Source organism: Stylophora pistillata, chromosome 3 (assembly GCF_964205215.1).
Source record: "Stylophora pistillata chromosome 3, jaStyPist1.2, whole genome shotgun sequence".
Classification (NCBI taxonomy): Eukaryota; Metazoa; Cnidaria; class Anthozoa; order Scleractinia; family Pocilloporidae; genus Stylophora; species Stylophora pistillata.
The window spans coordinates 4,058,536-4,076,321 of NC_142521.1; the positions used below are offsets into that span (position 1 = coordinate 4,058,536).

At 38.5% G+C, this 17,786-nt stretch overlaps 1 protein-coding gene across 2 annotated transcripts; it reads right to left on the reverse strand.

The window, feature by feature from the left end:
• Positions 1–9,741: 9,741 nt before the first annotated feature.
• On the reverse strand, positions 9,742–16,803 carry LOC148734168 (microfibril-associated glycoprotein 4-like). Of its 2 annotated transcripts, none has more exons than XM_088755197.1 (6): positions 15,772–16,803; positions 15,442–15,531; positions 14,587–14,843; positions 14,391–14,454; positions 13,655–14,035; positions 9,742–11,435 (listed from the first exon to the last, which is right to left on the reverse strand). In XM_088755197.1, exons 1-6 carry the CDS (start codon positions 15,971–15,973, stop codon positions 11,176–11,178), a joined length of 1,254 nt encoding a protein of 417 aa, XP_088611323.1. In that variant the 5' UTR covers positions 15,974–16,803; the 3' UTR covers positions 9,742–11,175. The 2 variants fall into 2 exon arrangements, with proteins under 2 accessions (XP_088611323.1, XP_088611322.1); XM_088755196.1 differs by having other exon boundaries at positions 14,337–14,454; positions 15,772–16,800.
• Between the last annotated feature and the right edge of the window lie 983 nt (positions 16,804–17,786).

Genomic DNA, 17,786 nt, shown 5'->3' on the forward strand with positions numbered 1-17,786 from the left:
GTTTCTTGTATATGTTGTACTTCAATTTTATACTTGGTTCAAATTTTATTTTCCTTTGTTCTCGGTCATGTTAATGTATGATAATGAGTTGGAAACAAAAGGAAAATGAAATCTAAACCAAGGATAAAATTGAACTACAACATATATATGTCAAAATGGGAGACATTTTGAGTTAGATGGGGAGTGTCTGCTTAAAGAGTATTTACTTTGATTAGCAGGTAGGTTGTAATGATACGAGAGACAAGGATAAGAAAACTAAACCGTTTACTTAGAAGAAACCTACATGTCAACGAACACACGAATATTTAATTAAGTAGGACTACAGGTCCCTAGAGGACGCACATGCTGCTATGTAGTACATCTATTGTAACACAGGTTAAAACAAGTTTTGCAAACTTGCTACCAACAAAGATGTCAGATCACTTCTGAAATACCAGTTGACAAATTATCCTTTTTTATGTCAAAAAAATTACTATTACATTAGAACAGCATTGCACATTATCAACATGAATATTAAGCTTGTAGCAACTTTGAACTGAAGAATGCAATAAAATGTATGAAATTCTCTTTAGATTAGATTCTCGGTATTTCAAAATTGTTCTTAATTTCTTCCCCCATAAGTAAACCTGGTCAAAACAATATTTACAAGTAGCTCAGAAAGATATTTCTTATCTTCTGACGGAAAAACTGTGTATAGTACTTGGTACATTGTGTTTGGACGTATCAGAAGTGAAAATCGTTTCTTGCTACCCTTTAAAGAAGCGTTTGAAGAGCGGTAACCATGGTTACAAAACTAAAGGTTTAACGCGTGATGAGCCTAAACGCTACTCATGCCGTCTTGTGCAGCTGTTCTAATTGTGGTAGTCATCAGATCATTGCTGACTGACTGGTTTCATCTTGGTAACACATAATGCCTCCCACTCGAAATTTACCTCTATCGCGTGGTGTTCGTCAAAATTCATTTTGAGGTAATTGTGAAAGTTCAAACTTACCAAGATGACAGTCTATTTACTCGTTTCTGAATTTTTTTTCATTATGTCGGCGAACTGCCGGTGAACAGTCGACCGACAGTTGGCCGACAGATATTTTGGGGAGCTCTTCTTCAATTTTGCCATCTGTGAAAGTTCAAACAAAAATCCAGATAGTCAGATAGTCCGGCAAGCTATTGAAAAAAGCTGGAAATAATTAAATGTGGATAGAAATTATGCAAAAGAGTCTTAAGTGAAATATGAAACAAGCATATAGCGAAAGTGATATCTCCAAACAAGTCATTTTGAATAATTAACTGGGAAAATATTTTGAACCACAGCAGTTGTTGTTTCAAACATCATCAGATCATCTTCATACAATGCTGTCCGACTTTTCTTCAAAGTTAATAAAGTGTTTTGATCGGTTTTATGTCTTTCCAATTAAGAAAGTAGCTTGAAGTATTTTATCTTGAAAAAGTTACTTCATGGGTTGGGCAGACACCAGAGTGGTGCACAAAAGTAATAAAAGAAGAATGTTCACAGCTCCACCATTACTATCGCGAGCTTTCGAAGAATTTATTCTTACTGCTGCTTGAAGTGATACAGAAACAGAGAGCTTGCAGTCATTATCTATTCTTAGTCATCCATAGCCACCTGTATACATAACAACACTGGAGGATAATGTGTGTATATTTTATTCATAAGCTCGATGCAAAACATTTGTCTTTGCTTACTTGTTACGATACTCATTCAGTTCTCTTTACTGGGAAAGACAGCCGACTGTGATTGTACCGCAATAAACTCACGAGAGTCGTTTATTCTTTTTTTTTCTCTGTTTTAGCTGTGTTCTACGCTTTTTGCGACTTCATCGCCAAAATTTTCCAAAATTTACGAACTTTGTTAGTCCCCTTCATGCACTCTTTTTCTTGTGCGGGATCAAAGCGGACAATTCAGTGTTATAGAAATACTATTACATGTAAACGTTGTACACTACTTCTCATCGGGCGCGAAATCCTAACTCGCATTCGAGTGATTTCGTCACTTTCATCGTCGATCGATATAGTCCCTTTGAATGCCTTGGCCCTAGCTCGTGCCAAAACTGGAATGGGCACAAACTAAACATTACATAACCTTAGCTTTAAGCCTCAGACTCTCGCTGTTCATATCGTCAATGGTTCCTGACACTTAGCCTCAAACAAATTAACCTGCAATGGCTTGCGATGGCTCTGTTTGAGTGGAGTGATCTTGTTCGTCCACTCTTGGCAAAGGAAATAACATCAGTCCCTGTAGCAAAGGACCTTGAAGTCCACATCGAGCAGTCCTTAAGAGCCAATGCCTATAACAATCGAGCAAAACTGAAATTTCGCGGCCACAGCGAAAATTTTTTCCGCTGATATTTTGCCCATAGATAGCTATTGGCAAGTAACTAAACATGAGGTAGTTTGTTTTCAGAAAGGCCGCTTTAATTTGGAGAAAATCGATAAAATATGTTTTTGCTGTCGGCGACTTCAAAACAGCTAAACTTTAAGACGAAATGGGTCCGTTCTCAAAACTCGCTTGCATGCAAAAGAGAAGAAAGAGAGATAAAATATTTTCTGATGCGTCAGTTCAGCGAGGTTTTTGCTTTTAGATTGGTGGTAAATATTCCATTTAGCCGTAATCTGAACAGCGAATAATAATATTTTAGAACTGCTTTATTCTTAACCGTAAGAAATTTATAATTTAGCCGAAAGCTGCGATTAAAATTTTAGGCATGTGCTACACCTTGGTTTACCCTGAGACTCAATTCATAGGGTCGTTGAACATTGTACTAAAAGGCACGTAAAAACTGGCTTGGTTAATTCAGTTTGCGCGTCACACGAACTCTCCGAAGTTTAACAAAATTTGGTTGAAATATGAGACATTTGAATATTTGACTGAAACGACTTGTTATTTCTGAAAGGGAACGATAACCTTTTTCTTAGCCGAAACCTAACGTATTTCTTAACTACCCTATCGCAATACAAAAATTAAATTGAGACAAGTTTTATTGGATTTTTAAATAAATATGATTGATGTTGCCATCCTCTAAATTAGTTACAGCAGAGTTATAAATTGAGGAGATGACCGATAAGTAGTGGAGTTGCGTGACAAAGAGCAAACTCCTTCTGTCAGCTTGGGGTGACTGAAAAAAGGGATTTTATTAAAAGAGCAAAAGAGAGCATTGTTTACAAATCTCATAGACTTTTCGACTATCATATCCCTTTGCATTGTAACGATTAAATACTTTTAAAAAGACATAGCTGGTAATTTAAATTTACAACAGTCAGTTTTTGACAACTGCGTCAATAAATTAAATATAAACTTAGTGAACTGAAAACACGAAAACTGGTTCAAACCTCTTAAGAACAATGAAAAATACTTGTTCATTTCAATCGATTGTGGGAGGCCAATGTGGTCACGACAAAAGAGACAGGAATAGAGCAAAGAAATGTATTCCATTACTTAGCTGTCAGCTGGATGTTACCGGCCACAACGCGATGTTTGCATTTCACGGCATAAGTAGGGAAGCTGAGATGATTCTGGCGAGAGCATCCATCTTCTTCTCTCCCCAAAATATTGCCCAGATGACAGTATGTCCAGCGCATAGAGCATTGCTAAGTATTGGATGGACACGCCGAGTTCCAGACAAGTGTACAGAGCCTTCAATACTGTCTCATCATAGTGAGGATATCAGCAACTTGAAAGGCCAAAAGCAGATAGAGGTTTAACCAAAGCGGGTTCCTATGCAGTGTTACAAGAAACTGGAGTTTTTCTTGCTGTTGGCTCAGAATATATTTTTTGACGTTCAAGCTATTGTGACCGTGATGGAACTTTGTCCTCAGGCCACTATAAGTGCCTTGTTGACGGAAAAGGCAGCCCGGGAAAGGGATAGCACGGCAGGACGGAAAATTAGTTTGAGAAATAGTGACGCTATCACCTGCTACCCCCGCCTTTTAAACACTAACCCAGCTCTAATTAAACAAAGTTTGTCCTCTAACACTGCGGTGAATGGGTCAAATGTATTGCTAATTTATTTACCATTCAGGTCCTTTCTTAATAAGGAGGTTTCTTTTTAGATAAACTGTTCAATCCTTCAAGAAGTTGCCCTCAGGCATCCCATCTGCTATGACAGTTATAACATTTGCGATCTTATTGCAGATTCAAAGCTGTCAAGATTTGCAATTATTCAGATGGGGTGTGGACAAAGCGTGGGGTAGGCCATGGCCTAAGGCATGGACTACCCTGTTGCCTACCCTATGGCCTACAGGTGGTCAGATTTTTCAAAGCACAGCATTGCTGCAAACCTTTCAACGTTTTCCTGGGGACTGTCTTACCAAGGGCTCTCTTCTGCTGTTTTGGCGGTCACATTCCAATCAAAATCTCGTAACCTTTTGACATCGACAGTCAAGTTGAAAATATTCCTGGCTCAAACCAATTGTTAGTCTGTGCTATGTCACCGTTTGTTTTTTGAGGAACAAGCCAATAATTAATTAATTAACTAACTTTAGGACGTTTATTTTGAGATATAAAAAGAAAAGAAAATACATTAAACAGATTGTTAAATTTGTCAATTACTCAGTATTATGTCTTTTTGACACAATGTCATGCAATAGTATCCCATATAAATTCCTGTTGCATAGAGAACAGCTTATACACCACTTGTATTGTTATGCTACGTATACCACACTTCAATAGGAAAAGCAAATATAGTTTGGGAAATGTTTATGGGGGCTACTTGTTGCAAATTCAATACTCTACAACAGTAAAGCGGCACTTAAAAAATTGGCCTGGCACGCACTGTTTGCGTTTTACTACTAAGATATGTCACAGTTTTCCGATATAACTTTGTTCATTACATTTTCACTCCAGCACTCCCCTATATGTTACCAGCTGGCAGCCTTTATGGATCGTGAAGCCGCCATTTTGGATATCCTCAGCAACCACGTAATACAAGCCCCTCCTCTCCCCTCCCATTAACCTACCGTTATGGTTGAGTGTTTGGGTGGGGAAGACAGAGTTAAGATGTTTCAAGGCTGAGTGCTGTAATATTTGCATCGTTTCGTTCCCTTGGACGTTGAAAATCGTGTTAGTGACTTTTTAGTATACCCTTTTTAGAGGCATAGCATTGTACGCCAGCGTACTCGTTCGACTCTCACTGATTTTATTTTTATGTTTTTAATAATCTGACCACCGGTAGGCCATGGGGTAGACCATGGGGTGGGCCATAGGTTGGGGCCACAGGATGGGTCACAAGGTAGGCCATGGCCTACCCCACGTTTTGTCCACGCCCATTCAGATGCTTCAGAATATCTATGAGCACTTTGATATCCCGAAAACCGACATCAAATTGAAGAGGAAGAGGTTGATTGTGATTCATGCTTACATTAAATCCAAATAATTTTATTGGATAATTTCAATTCCCTTCTCTATTGACTACCCAACTATATGATTAACAAGCTACAGTCTATACAGAACGCTGCTGCGCGAGTTATTACTTTGACAAAGAAATGGGAACATATTACAACTGCATTAAAGAAACTTCATTGGCTACCTGTTAAGTATCGCATTATCTTCAAAATACTTCTACTTGTCTATAAAGGTCTACATGGCTTTAGCTCCAACTTATATTGCTGAACAGTTGTATCAAAGGAATTATGGCTCTCGTGTACTGTGTTCCTCATCAGAAATGCTCCTGATGGTTCCAAGAACATTTCGAAAGAACTATGGTGACCGTGCCTTCTCCATTGCCGGTCCCAAGGCTTTGGAACGATTTACCATATTCCCTGAAAACATCTGAATCTGTTGCAGTTTTCAAGAAGAACCTTAAAACATACTTGTTCAAAGACGCTTTTTAATTGGCGATTTTTATAATTCAATTTCTATGTTAATTAGTCTATAATTTTTTAAAGCGCTACGGAGAACTAGTCGAGCTTAGCGCTATATATATGAGAGGCTTTATTATTATTATTATTGTTATCATTATTATTATCATTATCATTAATAATATTATTAATGAGAAGAATTTGCTACCTTTTTATAACATCAAGAAATGGTTAGATATTCTAGTCTTCTCGGATAGGGACGAATAAATGGAGGTCCCGTCTCCTGCAGGGTTGGGGTAAGAGACGTTAATTTCCCACACTCGAGATTACTGTGTGATGGATGTCCTCCCCTGGGGTTGGATGGGTGGGAGGATGGACTAGCACGAATGGTTCCTATGTTCCTTTCTAGTCCGACCCCACTGCAAAACTCAATGCGGTGAAAATGGACTAAATTAAATTAAATTATCATGATTATTATTATTATTATTATTATTATTATTATTATTATTATTATTGATCACCTTTGGCAAAGAATGCACCTGTCAGGGGAAACTTTAAATCGCGTTTTTCAAAACGATATCTGTGATGTGTAAGAACATTAACCGGTCTGAAAGACTTGCCTATGAAGCTCAACCAAGAAACATCGGCATAATTATAGTAAAGAGTACAGCGCTTTGCAGCAAGAGTCTCTCAGAAAAATCAACTCAAGAGATTGTTGTCAATCGTTTGTTTTAAATTTTGTGAAAAGTTTTTAATTTTTTGAGACCCCAGTTTTGTTTTCCTTTTTAGTTCAAGCAAAATGGTATTGCGAAACATGTCTAGAGTCGCAGACTAGAACACTGGTTTAAAAAAAAAAACGCAAAAAACAAAAAAAAAAAACAAAAACAGTTATTTACGGCTTGATGGACAGTTGAAATTTGAAGAAAAGGCCGCAAGAGAATTACAAAATTACCTCTTAAAGTGAAATCGAAAACAACGGAAACACCCTTTTCGCGTCGTTGTTTCTTATTTTGTTCTGTCACGCAACTCTACAGCAACGCTACAACATAAGTAAAGACGAATGTGCCCTTGACTACCGGAGCGTTTACCTGTAAATTATTTTGAGCTTTATGAAAGCTTACACGTTGAAAGCGTACAAGATTTAGAAGTTGGATCGAAAAAAAGGATTGTTCGAATCTAATATTTCCGATAAAATGCTCGACTGCTGAAGTTCCCGGGTGAAGTAAGAATTAAGGTTTGCTTCGAGCTCGTTAGCATAATTTTGGGAAGAAGAAACAAGGATAACCAAGAAGCAAATTGCCCAGGACAAATTTAAAGTCAACCAGAAAAGAGTAAGACATTAAGGTTTTTTTTTTAAACACAAATCTTTTAAGTTTATGCGAGTTTAGTTTTTGGCAGTAGCGGCAAGCCGTCGTAAACACCAACAAACCGCTACTTAGGTCTCAAATTTCAACCAAATTTGGTTCAACTTTGGAGAGTTCGTGTGAAGCGCAAACTGAATTACCCAAGCCAGTTTTTACATACGTTTTAGTACAATACTTAAGACCTTATGGCTTGAGTCTCAGGATAAACCAAGGTGTAGCACAGGCCTAAAATTTTAATCGCGACTTTCAGCTAAAATATAAATTTCTTTCGGTTAAGAATAAAGCAGTTCTAAAATATTATTGATCGCTGTTCAAATAACTGCTAAGGTGAATATTTGTCACCGAACTAGAAGTAAAACTGTCCATGAACTGACGCATCAGAAAATATTTCATCCATCTTCCTTCCCTTTAGCATGCAAACGAAATTTTGAGAACGACCCATTTCGTCTTCAATTTTGGCTGTTTTGAAGTCGTCGACAGCAAAAATAGATTTTTTCGATTTTCTCCAAATTGAGATGGCCTTTCTGAAAACAAACTACATCACGTCTAGTTACATAACAATACCTATCCATGGGCAAAATATCAGCGCAAAATAATTTTCCACTCTGGCCGTTGGTTGCTGGATTTTTATAGGCATTTACTCTTAATATATAACGATCATTTGCCAAAACTACTTCTAACTGTATTTTCAAACTAGTACAGATCAGCAGGATCAAACACCTTTTGGACAGGAAAACTCTCTTACTTTTGATGAACGCTTTTTTTTAGTACAATGTATCACTGTTCAACTGCATGGGCCAACACATGTCAAAGAAATATAAAGAACCTTCAGCTAGTGCAAAACTTCGCTGCCTATATGGTATTAGGTCTTAAGAAATTTGAACACATCTCCCAAGGCATAAAATCTCCTAATTGGCTCTCTGTTAAGGAGAGACTTTATTTCAACGATGCTGTAATGGTATTTAAATGTGTAAATAATTTAGTTCCTGAATATCTGGCTAAAACGTTTGTCCCACGATCTCCTATTCACAGTAAGGTAACAAGATCATGTAATCTGCTCCACATCCCATGATGCCGCCTGTCCTTTGGGCAAAGTGCATTCACGTATCGTGGATGCAAATTGTGGAATAACCTCCCAAAGGACTTAAAAGCAGCTGAGAATGTAAACGCCTTTAAGCTCCGCCTACTGAATGCGCTCCTTAGTGGAAATGTTGCGCAAAGATGAATCGTTTCTATCTTCTATTCTTGTGTAATTTTTGTATTAGTTCACTAGTGTTTTTAACGTGTACTGGCCTTTTGTAGTTATATTGTATTAGCTTTAGATTTACATATATATATATATATATATATATATATAGAAAGTTTTAAAAATTGCGAGGATGGACAACTTCTGACGTAAAAGATATAAAAAATTTTTAATAAAAAACGTTTCGGTCAGAGACCTTCAGTTATTTACAACTCTTGAAATAAAAAAAGAGCATTAAATAGAATCGAAGTGCTACTGATTACGTAATTACAGATAACGACTAATGAACTGGTGCTAATAAAAAGATAACAAGTAAACCTAATTACAAAGGAAGCAATGGACAAAATACAAGAAACAAACCCTAAGAACTAAGAGATAAGAATACTAAATATGTTAATATGAGTGGCGTAACCAATTGCAAAGAAGCAATGCGGCGAGCATTAAAAAAGGGAAGGCCCACTTTTAACTACCCACTTTTTTAACTAGCCTTTTTTTCGAGCTCCAAAGGCCTTGTTTTGGAATTTTGTGACGATTTACAGTTGTAGTTATCCTATGAACGTAGCGCTAAGGAACCATCATCCATCCCTCAATAACTTCAAGAGAGAGACTCACCAAGAAGCAAGAAAAATTCTAAATAAGCTAAGCGCGAACAACTGAACGAATATTTCGGCAAGCACCAACTGACTAGTAACTATTTAACACTAAAGAGGTTGGATCGACACACTTGTTTTCTTGTTGATTTGGTACTGTCATAGTTCAGAAATCCACTGGTCTTATTTTTATCTCGGTTCTCTTCAGGGGGTAATGATGTCCTCTTCAGGCCAACCAGTTTACACCAATAGCTTTGATTATAAATGACGGGAGATCGTTAGAATACAACAGAACCTTATAGGGGAGACTAGACACAAACTACAACCCTACAATTCCCCCACCAGGTGGTAAATAATGGCCGGCTCCGTCCCTTACTCTCTGTGTACTTTGTCGTTTTGTGTTTCGTGAAGCTGGTGAAAATATTAGACCAAACCTCTACAGCTAAACTAACATTCTTTTAAAAACACGTACAATCATCTATCTCCCTGGATTAAAAAACGTAAAAGATGAAACTCATAACGAAGCAAATAAAAAACAATCTAAACAACCTTAGAAAGTTCTGTGACTATGGGTTTTCGCGCCCAACTGGGAAACTGAACCTTCGCAGACGGCACAACATTAACTGGGGGAAAATAACTCGGCAGCGAGAACGGAAACTCGTCACGATTTCCTGGTACACGGAGATCTACTTCAAGTGAGCTTGTATGGACGTCAAGGATAAGACAGCGTTTGGTTCCACAGTAAACTTTATTCTGGGTCAGGTCAACAAGCGACATGACCTCTAGCGTACCCAAGTTTATAATCCTGAGCTTGTAATCATCAAAACTGTACGAGGCAACTGCTTATAAGCTAGCTGGTCAGTGAAGTGTTATTATCATCCAAATCAACCATATTTAACCACCATAACAAAGAAGGGGTAAAGATCTCTTTGAAGTTCAACGGAAACTACTTAAACATTCCCATCTGTTTATACGGCGAAAGGAGTTTCAAATTAAAAGGACGGATGCAATCAACGCAAGGTCATTAAAAAATAGGAAACTTAGGGCATGGCACTTGGCAAAGTTTGGTGTGAATGTGGCCACTTTGATGTAAAAATCTGTCATCGGGGCACATTGCCTAATGCGACCATAACTTTTCCAGTTCGCGAAAACTTTGAAAACCGGCCAAAACATCAAAGACGCCGTAATGCTTGGGTGGGGCAGGTAGATTTCGGAAAACTCGGGCTAAACAAAAGCTATCACAGCGGTAACTGTCATCGCTTGTCAGTAAACAGCAAACGACTCGAATGGTCGTGGAACTGACCAGGCATAAGGCGCTCGAAGTAATCTTCGCTGACGTTGATTTCTCGCTCAGGCGTTAACCCATCTTTCATAGATCATACGAAAGACAAAAAAGTGCTCGTGATTTAACTGAATAAGAAGAATAAGCATCACCGTGATCGTTATTAACAATGCTTCAACGGGACGCATTTTTTTAACGCTTGTTTTCCTTTTTCAGCTCACTGCTATCTCCCCATAGCATGTCGATAAACGTGTGTCTGGTTTATCAAAGTGTCGTCACCTAGTGCGACCCTGATAGCTGAAAACAAAAGTTTGCTTTCCGGTTGCGGTTTCAAATTTTCTGTGGTTTTTTTGCCGGAGAAGTTGAAAACTTTGCCCAAGTGGGACCCATACCTAGGTGAGAGTTCACAGCTCTGGTATAGAAAGAATAACTATTTTAATTGCAATAGCGCAGCTTCAGGAAATACTGAGAGTGGAAAAGTAATTAAAAGTTTCTGCTTATCTATGCAAGGTTGGTGTGGAAACTATCGTATGAAAAGAAATTAAAATTTAGACTTACTTTAAACTCAGCTGCCAACAGGCATGGGGACCAATTTTTTCCAGAAAGACCAATAACACTTATATTTATCTAAAATTTCACAAAGAACGAACAACAAGTGTCGAGATGCAGCTGTACAACTTAACTTGGATATTCAAAATCTACCTATGGCTTTTAAAACATCGCAATGATAGGAACTCGCATGAATTGAGAACGGCTAGAATAAATATGCTTAACCATCCACAGGGAAAATTCATTAACTTTTGCCGTAACAGTTCAACGAAAATTTAACAAGCGTACATCCATCGGTGTTTTCATAATAATTATGAAATATACATGATAGTTCAGAAATCCACTGGTCTTATTTTCATCTCGGTTCTCTTCAGGGAGTAATGATATCCTTTCCAGGTTTTCCAGTTCACACCATCAGCAAAGGAGGAGTGTTTGCCACGAAGATACAAGCCATTCAGATTCGACGCATGACACGCATTGTACCACCAGGCTCCTTTGAACACAATGGCGCAGTTGCGGTTTCTGTCATGATCATTATCTTGATCTTTAGTGGTGAAGGGTCGACTAGGAGGGAGAGAGTTACTGGCATTTCCTGAAAGAAAAAAAAAATAGCCGTGTTATCACTCACCATTTACACCTTAAGTGACACATCCAAACTTTCTTTGTTTTACTATACACCGTTAAATGGGCAAAATAAATCTTGGAAGATCATAGCGAAGGTAGGTTGGAAAGGTAGATTGGAAAACATGGAATGATGGAATTCGGAACCGGAACCGGAATAGTCGGAATACCCGGAATTCCCGGAATGACCGAAAAATAGTAAATTTAAATAAAAATTAAAGTAACTTAACAAATAAATAAGAATATTGATTATTAAAAATTAATGGTAAATTCACAACTTAATTAAATGATTTAATACGACATTTTTCTCTGAGGGCGCCCCCCCCCAAAAAAAACACTTACCAGCACTGTTCATGGAGATGCACTTATTAGAGTTAAAAAAAGTCTGCGTCAGGCCAGTAGCCCATACAGCCTAAGCGACAAAATATTTCTACTCTCCCTTTCCTCTGGATGGGATGCTAGTCCTTGTTTAGAAGAATCCATCAGCACAAGGTTTATATTCAAAGGTATATATTCAAGGTATATATAATAAACGCGAAAAAGGTGTCGAGCAACTGATCGCATAACGATCTCTCAATTTTAACTGTAGACGGCTGATCTGAATGGTAGCTGCGTTGATAGCTCTCAATGTGTGGTTAATAATTATTCAAGGTAGAGTATTAATTTGTAATAGTTTGGAGCTTCTTGCAATTGAACTATTAAACTAATTGGAAATGTTGCATTTGTTTAATCTTCTGCAATGGTTCCGGCTGGAAAAGCGTGGCGGCCCAATGGTCATGGCGCCCTAGACATCCTACAGGTGTGTAAATGGGTGGAGGCGAATTTAAAACGGGGAGTAACCATGTGATGGACTAGCATCCCATCCAGGGGGAAGGGTGAGTAGAAATATATTCCGGCATTCCATATTTTCCAACCGGTAGGTGGGAAAATATGGAATGCCGGAATTCTATGTTTTCCGACCGGTAGGTGGGAAAACATGGAATGCCGGAATTCCATATTTTCCAACCGGTAGGTGGGAATACATGGAATGCCGGAATTCGGAACCGGAACGGGAATACTTGGAAAACCAGGAATACCCGGAATTCCCGTTGTAGCCCATACACCTTAAGCGACGAAAAATAAGTTGTGAATTTACCATTAATTTTTAATCATCAATATTCTTATTTATTTATTTATTTATTTATTAATTTACTTTTATTTTTTTATAATTTATTATTTTTCGGTCATTCCGGGAATTCCGGGTATCATGCCGGGTATCCAAGTATTCCGGTTCCGGTTCCGAATTCCGGCATTCCATATGTTCCAACATGAATTGCCAGAATATACTTCTACTCTCCCTTCCCCCTGGATGGGATGCTAGTCCATCACATGGTTACTCCCCGTTTTAAATTCGCCTCCACCCATTTACACACCTGTAGGATGTCTAGGGCGCCATGACCATTGGGCCGCCACGCTTTTCCAGCCGGAACCATTGCAGAAGATTAAACAAATGCAACATTTCCAATTAGTTTAATAGTTCAATTGTAAAAAGCTGCGAACTATTACAAATTAATACTCTACCTTAAATAATTATTAACCACACACTGGGAGGTATCAAAGCAGCTACTATTAAGACAAGCCGTCTACAGTTAAAATTGAGAGATCGTCAGTTACTCGACACCTTTTCGCGTTTACTATATATGCCTTGAATATATACCTTTGAATGCAAACGTTGTAGTGATGGGTTCTTCTAAACAAGGTTTATATTCCAAGATATATATTCAAGGTATATATAATAAACGCGAAACGGTGTCGAGTAACTGATAATCTCTCAAAACGTTTGTATTAAATTGTTTAATTGAGTTGTGAATTCACCATTAATTTTTAATCGTCAATATTCTTATTTATCTATTAATTTACTTTTATTTTCTTTAAAATTTATTATTTTTCGGTCATTCCGGAACTCCGGGTATTCCGAGTATTCTGGTTCCGGTTCCGAATTCCAGCATTCTTTATTTTGCAACCTACCATCTGCGAACACTTTCAGGTTTCATCAAAGTCTGGTATGTGCTGTCTAGGATTCTATTTCGGTGAGCTTAGCTTATCATTTTTTCCATCTTAGAAAGCCATTGCTGTAAAAGAATTTGACCTTTACTTTAATTCACACTCTTTTCCCCCGTCGTAATGAAAAGGAAAAAAATACCGTTTTACCTGAATAAGAACCGCGAATCAGCCTGAACTTGTCCTTTTCACTCTTGATACGAAACTCGCTATATTCGGCATAGACAGTATTCCCTTCAAAGTCTTCCAAGTCTACACGCAGTATGTTGTTGTCATGTGAGGTCAGGCGGTGAATCTTGTCTAGTCCGAGCCAAAATTCACCATTCAAGTCACCAACACCACATTTGTAATCGGTCCAGTCGCGGTAGAAATCAACCGAGCCGTCCAGTCTCTTCTGGAACACTGTCCATCCTCCACCAGCTGTTGTTTGGTCACAGTACACATTAAAAGCAGGCAAATTGTCCGGTTTAACGGTGTACATACCATCAGTCTTTTCGCCAGATATATAGATCTCGGCACAGTTTCTTTTGACTGAAAATCAATTAAAAAAAAAAAGAAAAAAACCAACAAATCACTAACTTTAATTGTTTAGATGTTGACTGCTTTTTCGTTGCCTTCACTTTTTTTTCCACTGGTCAATACTTGAACTTAATTCTGAACACTAACCAATACCATTTCTTTTTCCAAAAAAATAATTAGCTATGTTCGTTTAAAGCTATAGTTATAGGCCTTTCTTTTTTAGTCTAACTTCAGTGGTTAATATTTTGTTCTTGAAGTCAAGTTTGGACCTTTAGCGAGCAACTCCTCGCGTAGCAAAATCCAGGCATTTCACCTTTAACTTGGCAGGTTTCCCCCGTGAATCTTTCCCGACAGATGCAACGAAAACCTTTATTGGTGAATCCAGCTTGACAGGTTCCATTGTTCAAACATGGTCTACTACTGCAAGGATTCTGTTGACAAAAACAAATAAACTTCGTTCAACTTTTCCTTGTATGAAGAATAAGATCAATTTAGCCCCAGAAAGTAAAACAAACTCCTCTGGGTCTGACTCCCCCTAGTTACGTAAAAATGTAAAATGTTACCTTGATTGCAAGAAATGTATAATCTGGTTTATTGACAAGACGAAATGGAGTATGGTTTTCCTCGGTAGCGTTGTTCAACTCGCATTTTTGGCTTGCTCCCGCTACCGGTCCAATATTGATAGAGACACAGTTAGGCTCCATATAACACATCACTCTGCAGCTACCTTCATTGGGCACCTCTGTACTTTTGATCACGTGATTTGTCATGACCATGTTTGGTATTGGGTCCTTGAATATAATGTTTCGACAATCGTCTCCTATGGTAGACAAAACTAATACATTCTTTAGTTTCCACTCCCTCTTAATTTCTTATTTTCACTGATGAAAGAAGGCCTACTAAACAACTTCATTTTAAAACTGCATGAGGACCTTACCGAGTTTTCCCTGGAGGGGATGTTCATCTTTTAAAAATTCAATTCTAACTGAGAGGTTTTCATTAGCACAAAATTATCTTTGCGGGTGAGTAAATCAGCGGAAAGGAAATATTGAGGAAAATGTCGGGAATATTTCAGTTCATAGCGATAATTATCAAACCGCGACACCTGTTAATTGATTGTTTTTTCATCAATTTGAGCCTTTTATGCGCATGCTGGGAAGCTTTTTTGCAAACGCGATAAATAAGCACATTGTCTACTAGTTTGTACAGACGACTATTTAAAGCTTGTTCAGTTTTCATCATAACTTGTTTCTTAGATTCCATAATAGGAAACATTTTGAGTTAGTTAACGGGAGTGTCTGCTTAAAGATTACTTGCTTTGATCGACATTCAACGTATGTAGTTCGTCTATAATGGTTTCGAGGAAACGACGCCAGAAAGATGAAATACAAGAAGTTTAAAAGAGGATTTGTACTCACCAGTGTAACAAAAACATGGTGGGAGAATACTTCCAAGAAAAATAAAGAGACTATTGGTGGTCGCTTGAAGGAAAAACTTGAACTGCATCGCTATGAATTAAAAATGGTAAACTCAAAAATATGTTTTCTTGAAAATTTGAACGATACCAAATGTTGGGCAGGTGTTCGGCGTTTATATGTTAGCACAGGCGGCCCAAGCGTACTGTGTATTAAGATCGAATTTCAAGCGTAGTTGTGGACCGTTAAAAAAAGGACAAATTGAAAAGAAAAAAGAAGAAAAAATTCAGAAGGATAATAAAAGCGAGGAATAAAACATGCAAGTCTCCTTACCTTTTTTCCTTAGCCGCTTTGTTGCCAACGGTCGCTTTAACGCTGTTTTGGTGACTTGCTTTGTAACGCGTTCGGTGTCAACAGTCAACTGTAAAAGAGGAAAAATTATAAAAAAAATCAAGAAAAAATTAAAAAGGAAAATGAAAGCGAGGAATATATCGTATGAATTCTCTTTTCCTTTTCTCCGTAGCTTCTTTGTCATTTACGGTCCCTTTAACGCTGTTTTGGCGACTTTCTTTGTAATGCGTGTGGTGTTACCGGTCAACTGTGTATAAAAATACTCAAGGCTGGAAACTTCAACCGGTCCCGAACCACTCGAAGGCCGATAAATTCCACAAAAGTCAACCGATCTCCCTCAAATTTCCACCCGCGAGAGCGCTTAGCTACTACCTACCCGTTCCAGCGGCAAAAGTTTCCAAATTGCGCTGCATCGATCCGAGAGCCGCTCCGTTTTACCATCCATTCTGGCTAAATTGCTTTGTAGGTACGCGTAATCCTTTTGCCCTTAATACGGGATTCAAATATCAAAGCGCGTCGAGTCGAATTACATGCACGACTCCCAAGGCGGTGTTGTTTGACAATAGGGAAAGGAGGATTAGTCAGGTATCCTACAATTCCACGCTTCGAACTATATTATCGAGTCGCTCTAGTCATGTGATTACTCAGTCGAGATGGAGGTAGTTGAGATCAACAGCGAAATGCTCTCGCGTTCGCCACTAATTTATGTCAACTGGTTGGATTTGGATGGTCAGACTTACATCAAACTTTCCAATTTGGCTTGTTGTCCGGGACTTCCAGGCTTCTCAATGTGATATTCTTTCAATTTACCCAAACAGCTTGAGGATGAAAGCGAAGATCGAAGACGTTCATTGCTTATAATCTTCGACTTCACTCCGGCCGGACTAACACTCAGGGTCTTATAATAATTGAGAAGAACTTACCACCTTTCTATAACATCAAGAAATGGTTAGATATTCTAGTCTTCTCGGATAGGGACGAAGAAATGGAGGTCCCTTCTCATGCAGGGTTGGGGTAAGACGCGTTAACTTCCCACACACGACATTACTGTGTGATGGATGTCCTCCCCTGGGGTGGGATGGGTGGGATATTGGGCGCACTTAATTCGGAGTCTCGCTCTGTTGTATGACCCTCACCACACTCTGGTGAAAGTGATTAAATAAATACTTCGATTGCGTCGAAAATCGGTCTCTTGCCGCTTCGGATATTCGACCATATGACGAATATGAAGGAAACGACAACATCCCAGAAATTCCCTGGCCAGACTTACAAGTCTCAAATTGTAATTGCAGTTGCTACCCGACGAAAGGAAAAATCGCCGTGAAAAGCCAGTCTTCTGAAGAAGTGGCAAGCGACTCGAGTTACCAAAAGAAATAAAGAAAACACTCCATCACAAGATACTAACCTTAATTCAGAAGCAAACCTTTACACAGATGTACTAAAAGGGGCATTTAATACAGATAGCAAAGGCTATTGATCGATCAAAAGCGGGCCGGGTGATACACCAGTCGAGGAAAGACGTCAAAATTTTGGCGCCAGTTGCCCTTATCGCCTTTACGCCTACTGTGCGAGAGCTCAGAGGACTTTGAAGTTTTGAAACAAGGTTATCGGGTCACACAGGTAAAACTTTCAAGTAAAATCGAAGCAAACGGATACGTTTGGAGGCATTTTTATTCATTTTCTTAAGGATACAGCGTGTTCTCGTCATGGTTAGACATTGTATTGCGTACGGGTGCAACAGTCGCCGCAATAAAGAAGAATCAAAGAAATTATCGTGGCACTCGTTGCCGTTGTCGAACAAGGAATTGCTACAAACATGGCTGGTTACGATCAAACGTTCGAACAAACCGCTAAGAAAGAATTCCTACTTATGTAAGAAACATTTTGCGAAGGAATGTTTTATAAAAACCCTTGGATGAAACAGGATACGGCTGAAGCCTGGAGCTGATCCCACAAAGTTTGTGCTTTACGGCGCAACAAAAGGAAAGAAAGAGGCC

Bases quoted from the DNA above. Each gene is read 5' to 3' on its own strand.
- LOC148734168 (XM_088755196.1), bottom strand. From the start codon at position 15,973: ATGACAAAGAAGCTACGGAGAAAAGGAAAAGAGAATTCATACGATATA. The intron at 15,532-15,771 runs GTAAGGAGACTT...TTTAATTCATAG, and splicing joins AAAGCGGCTAAGGAAAAAAG to CGATGCAGTTCAAGTTTTTC. The intron at 11,436-13,654 runs GTAAAACGGTAT...TTTTTCTTTCAG, and splicing joins GATTCGCGGTTCTTATTCAG to GAAATGCCAGTAACTCTCTC.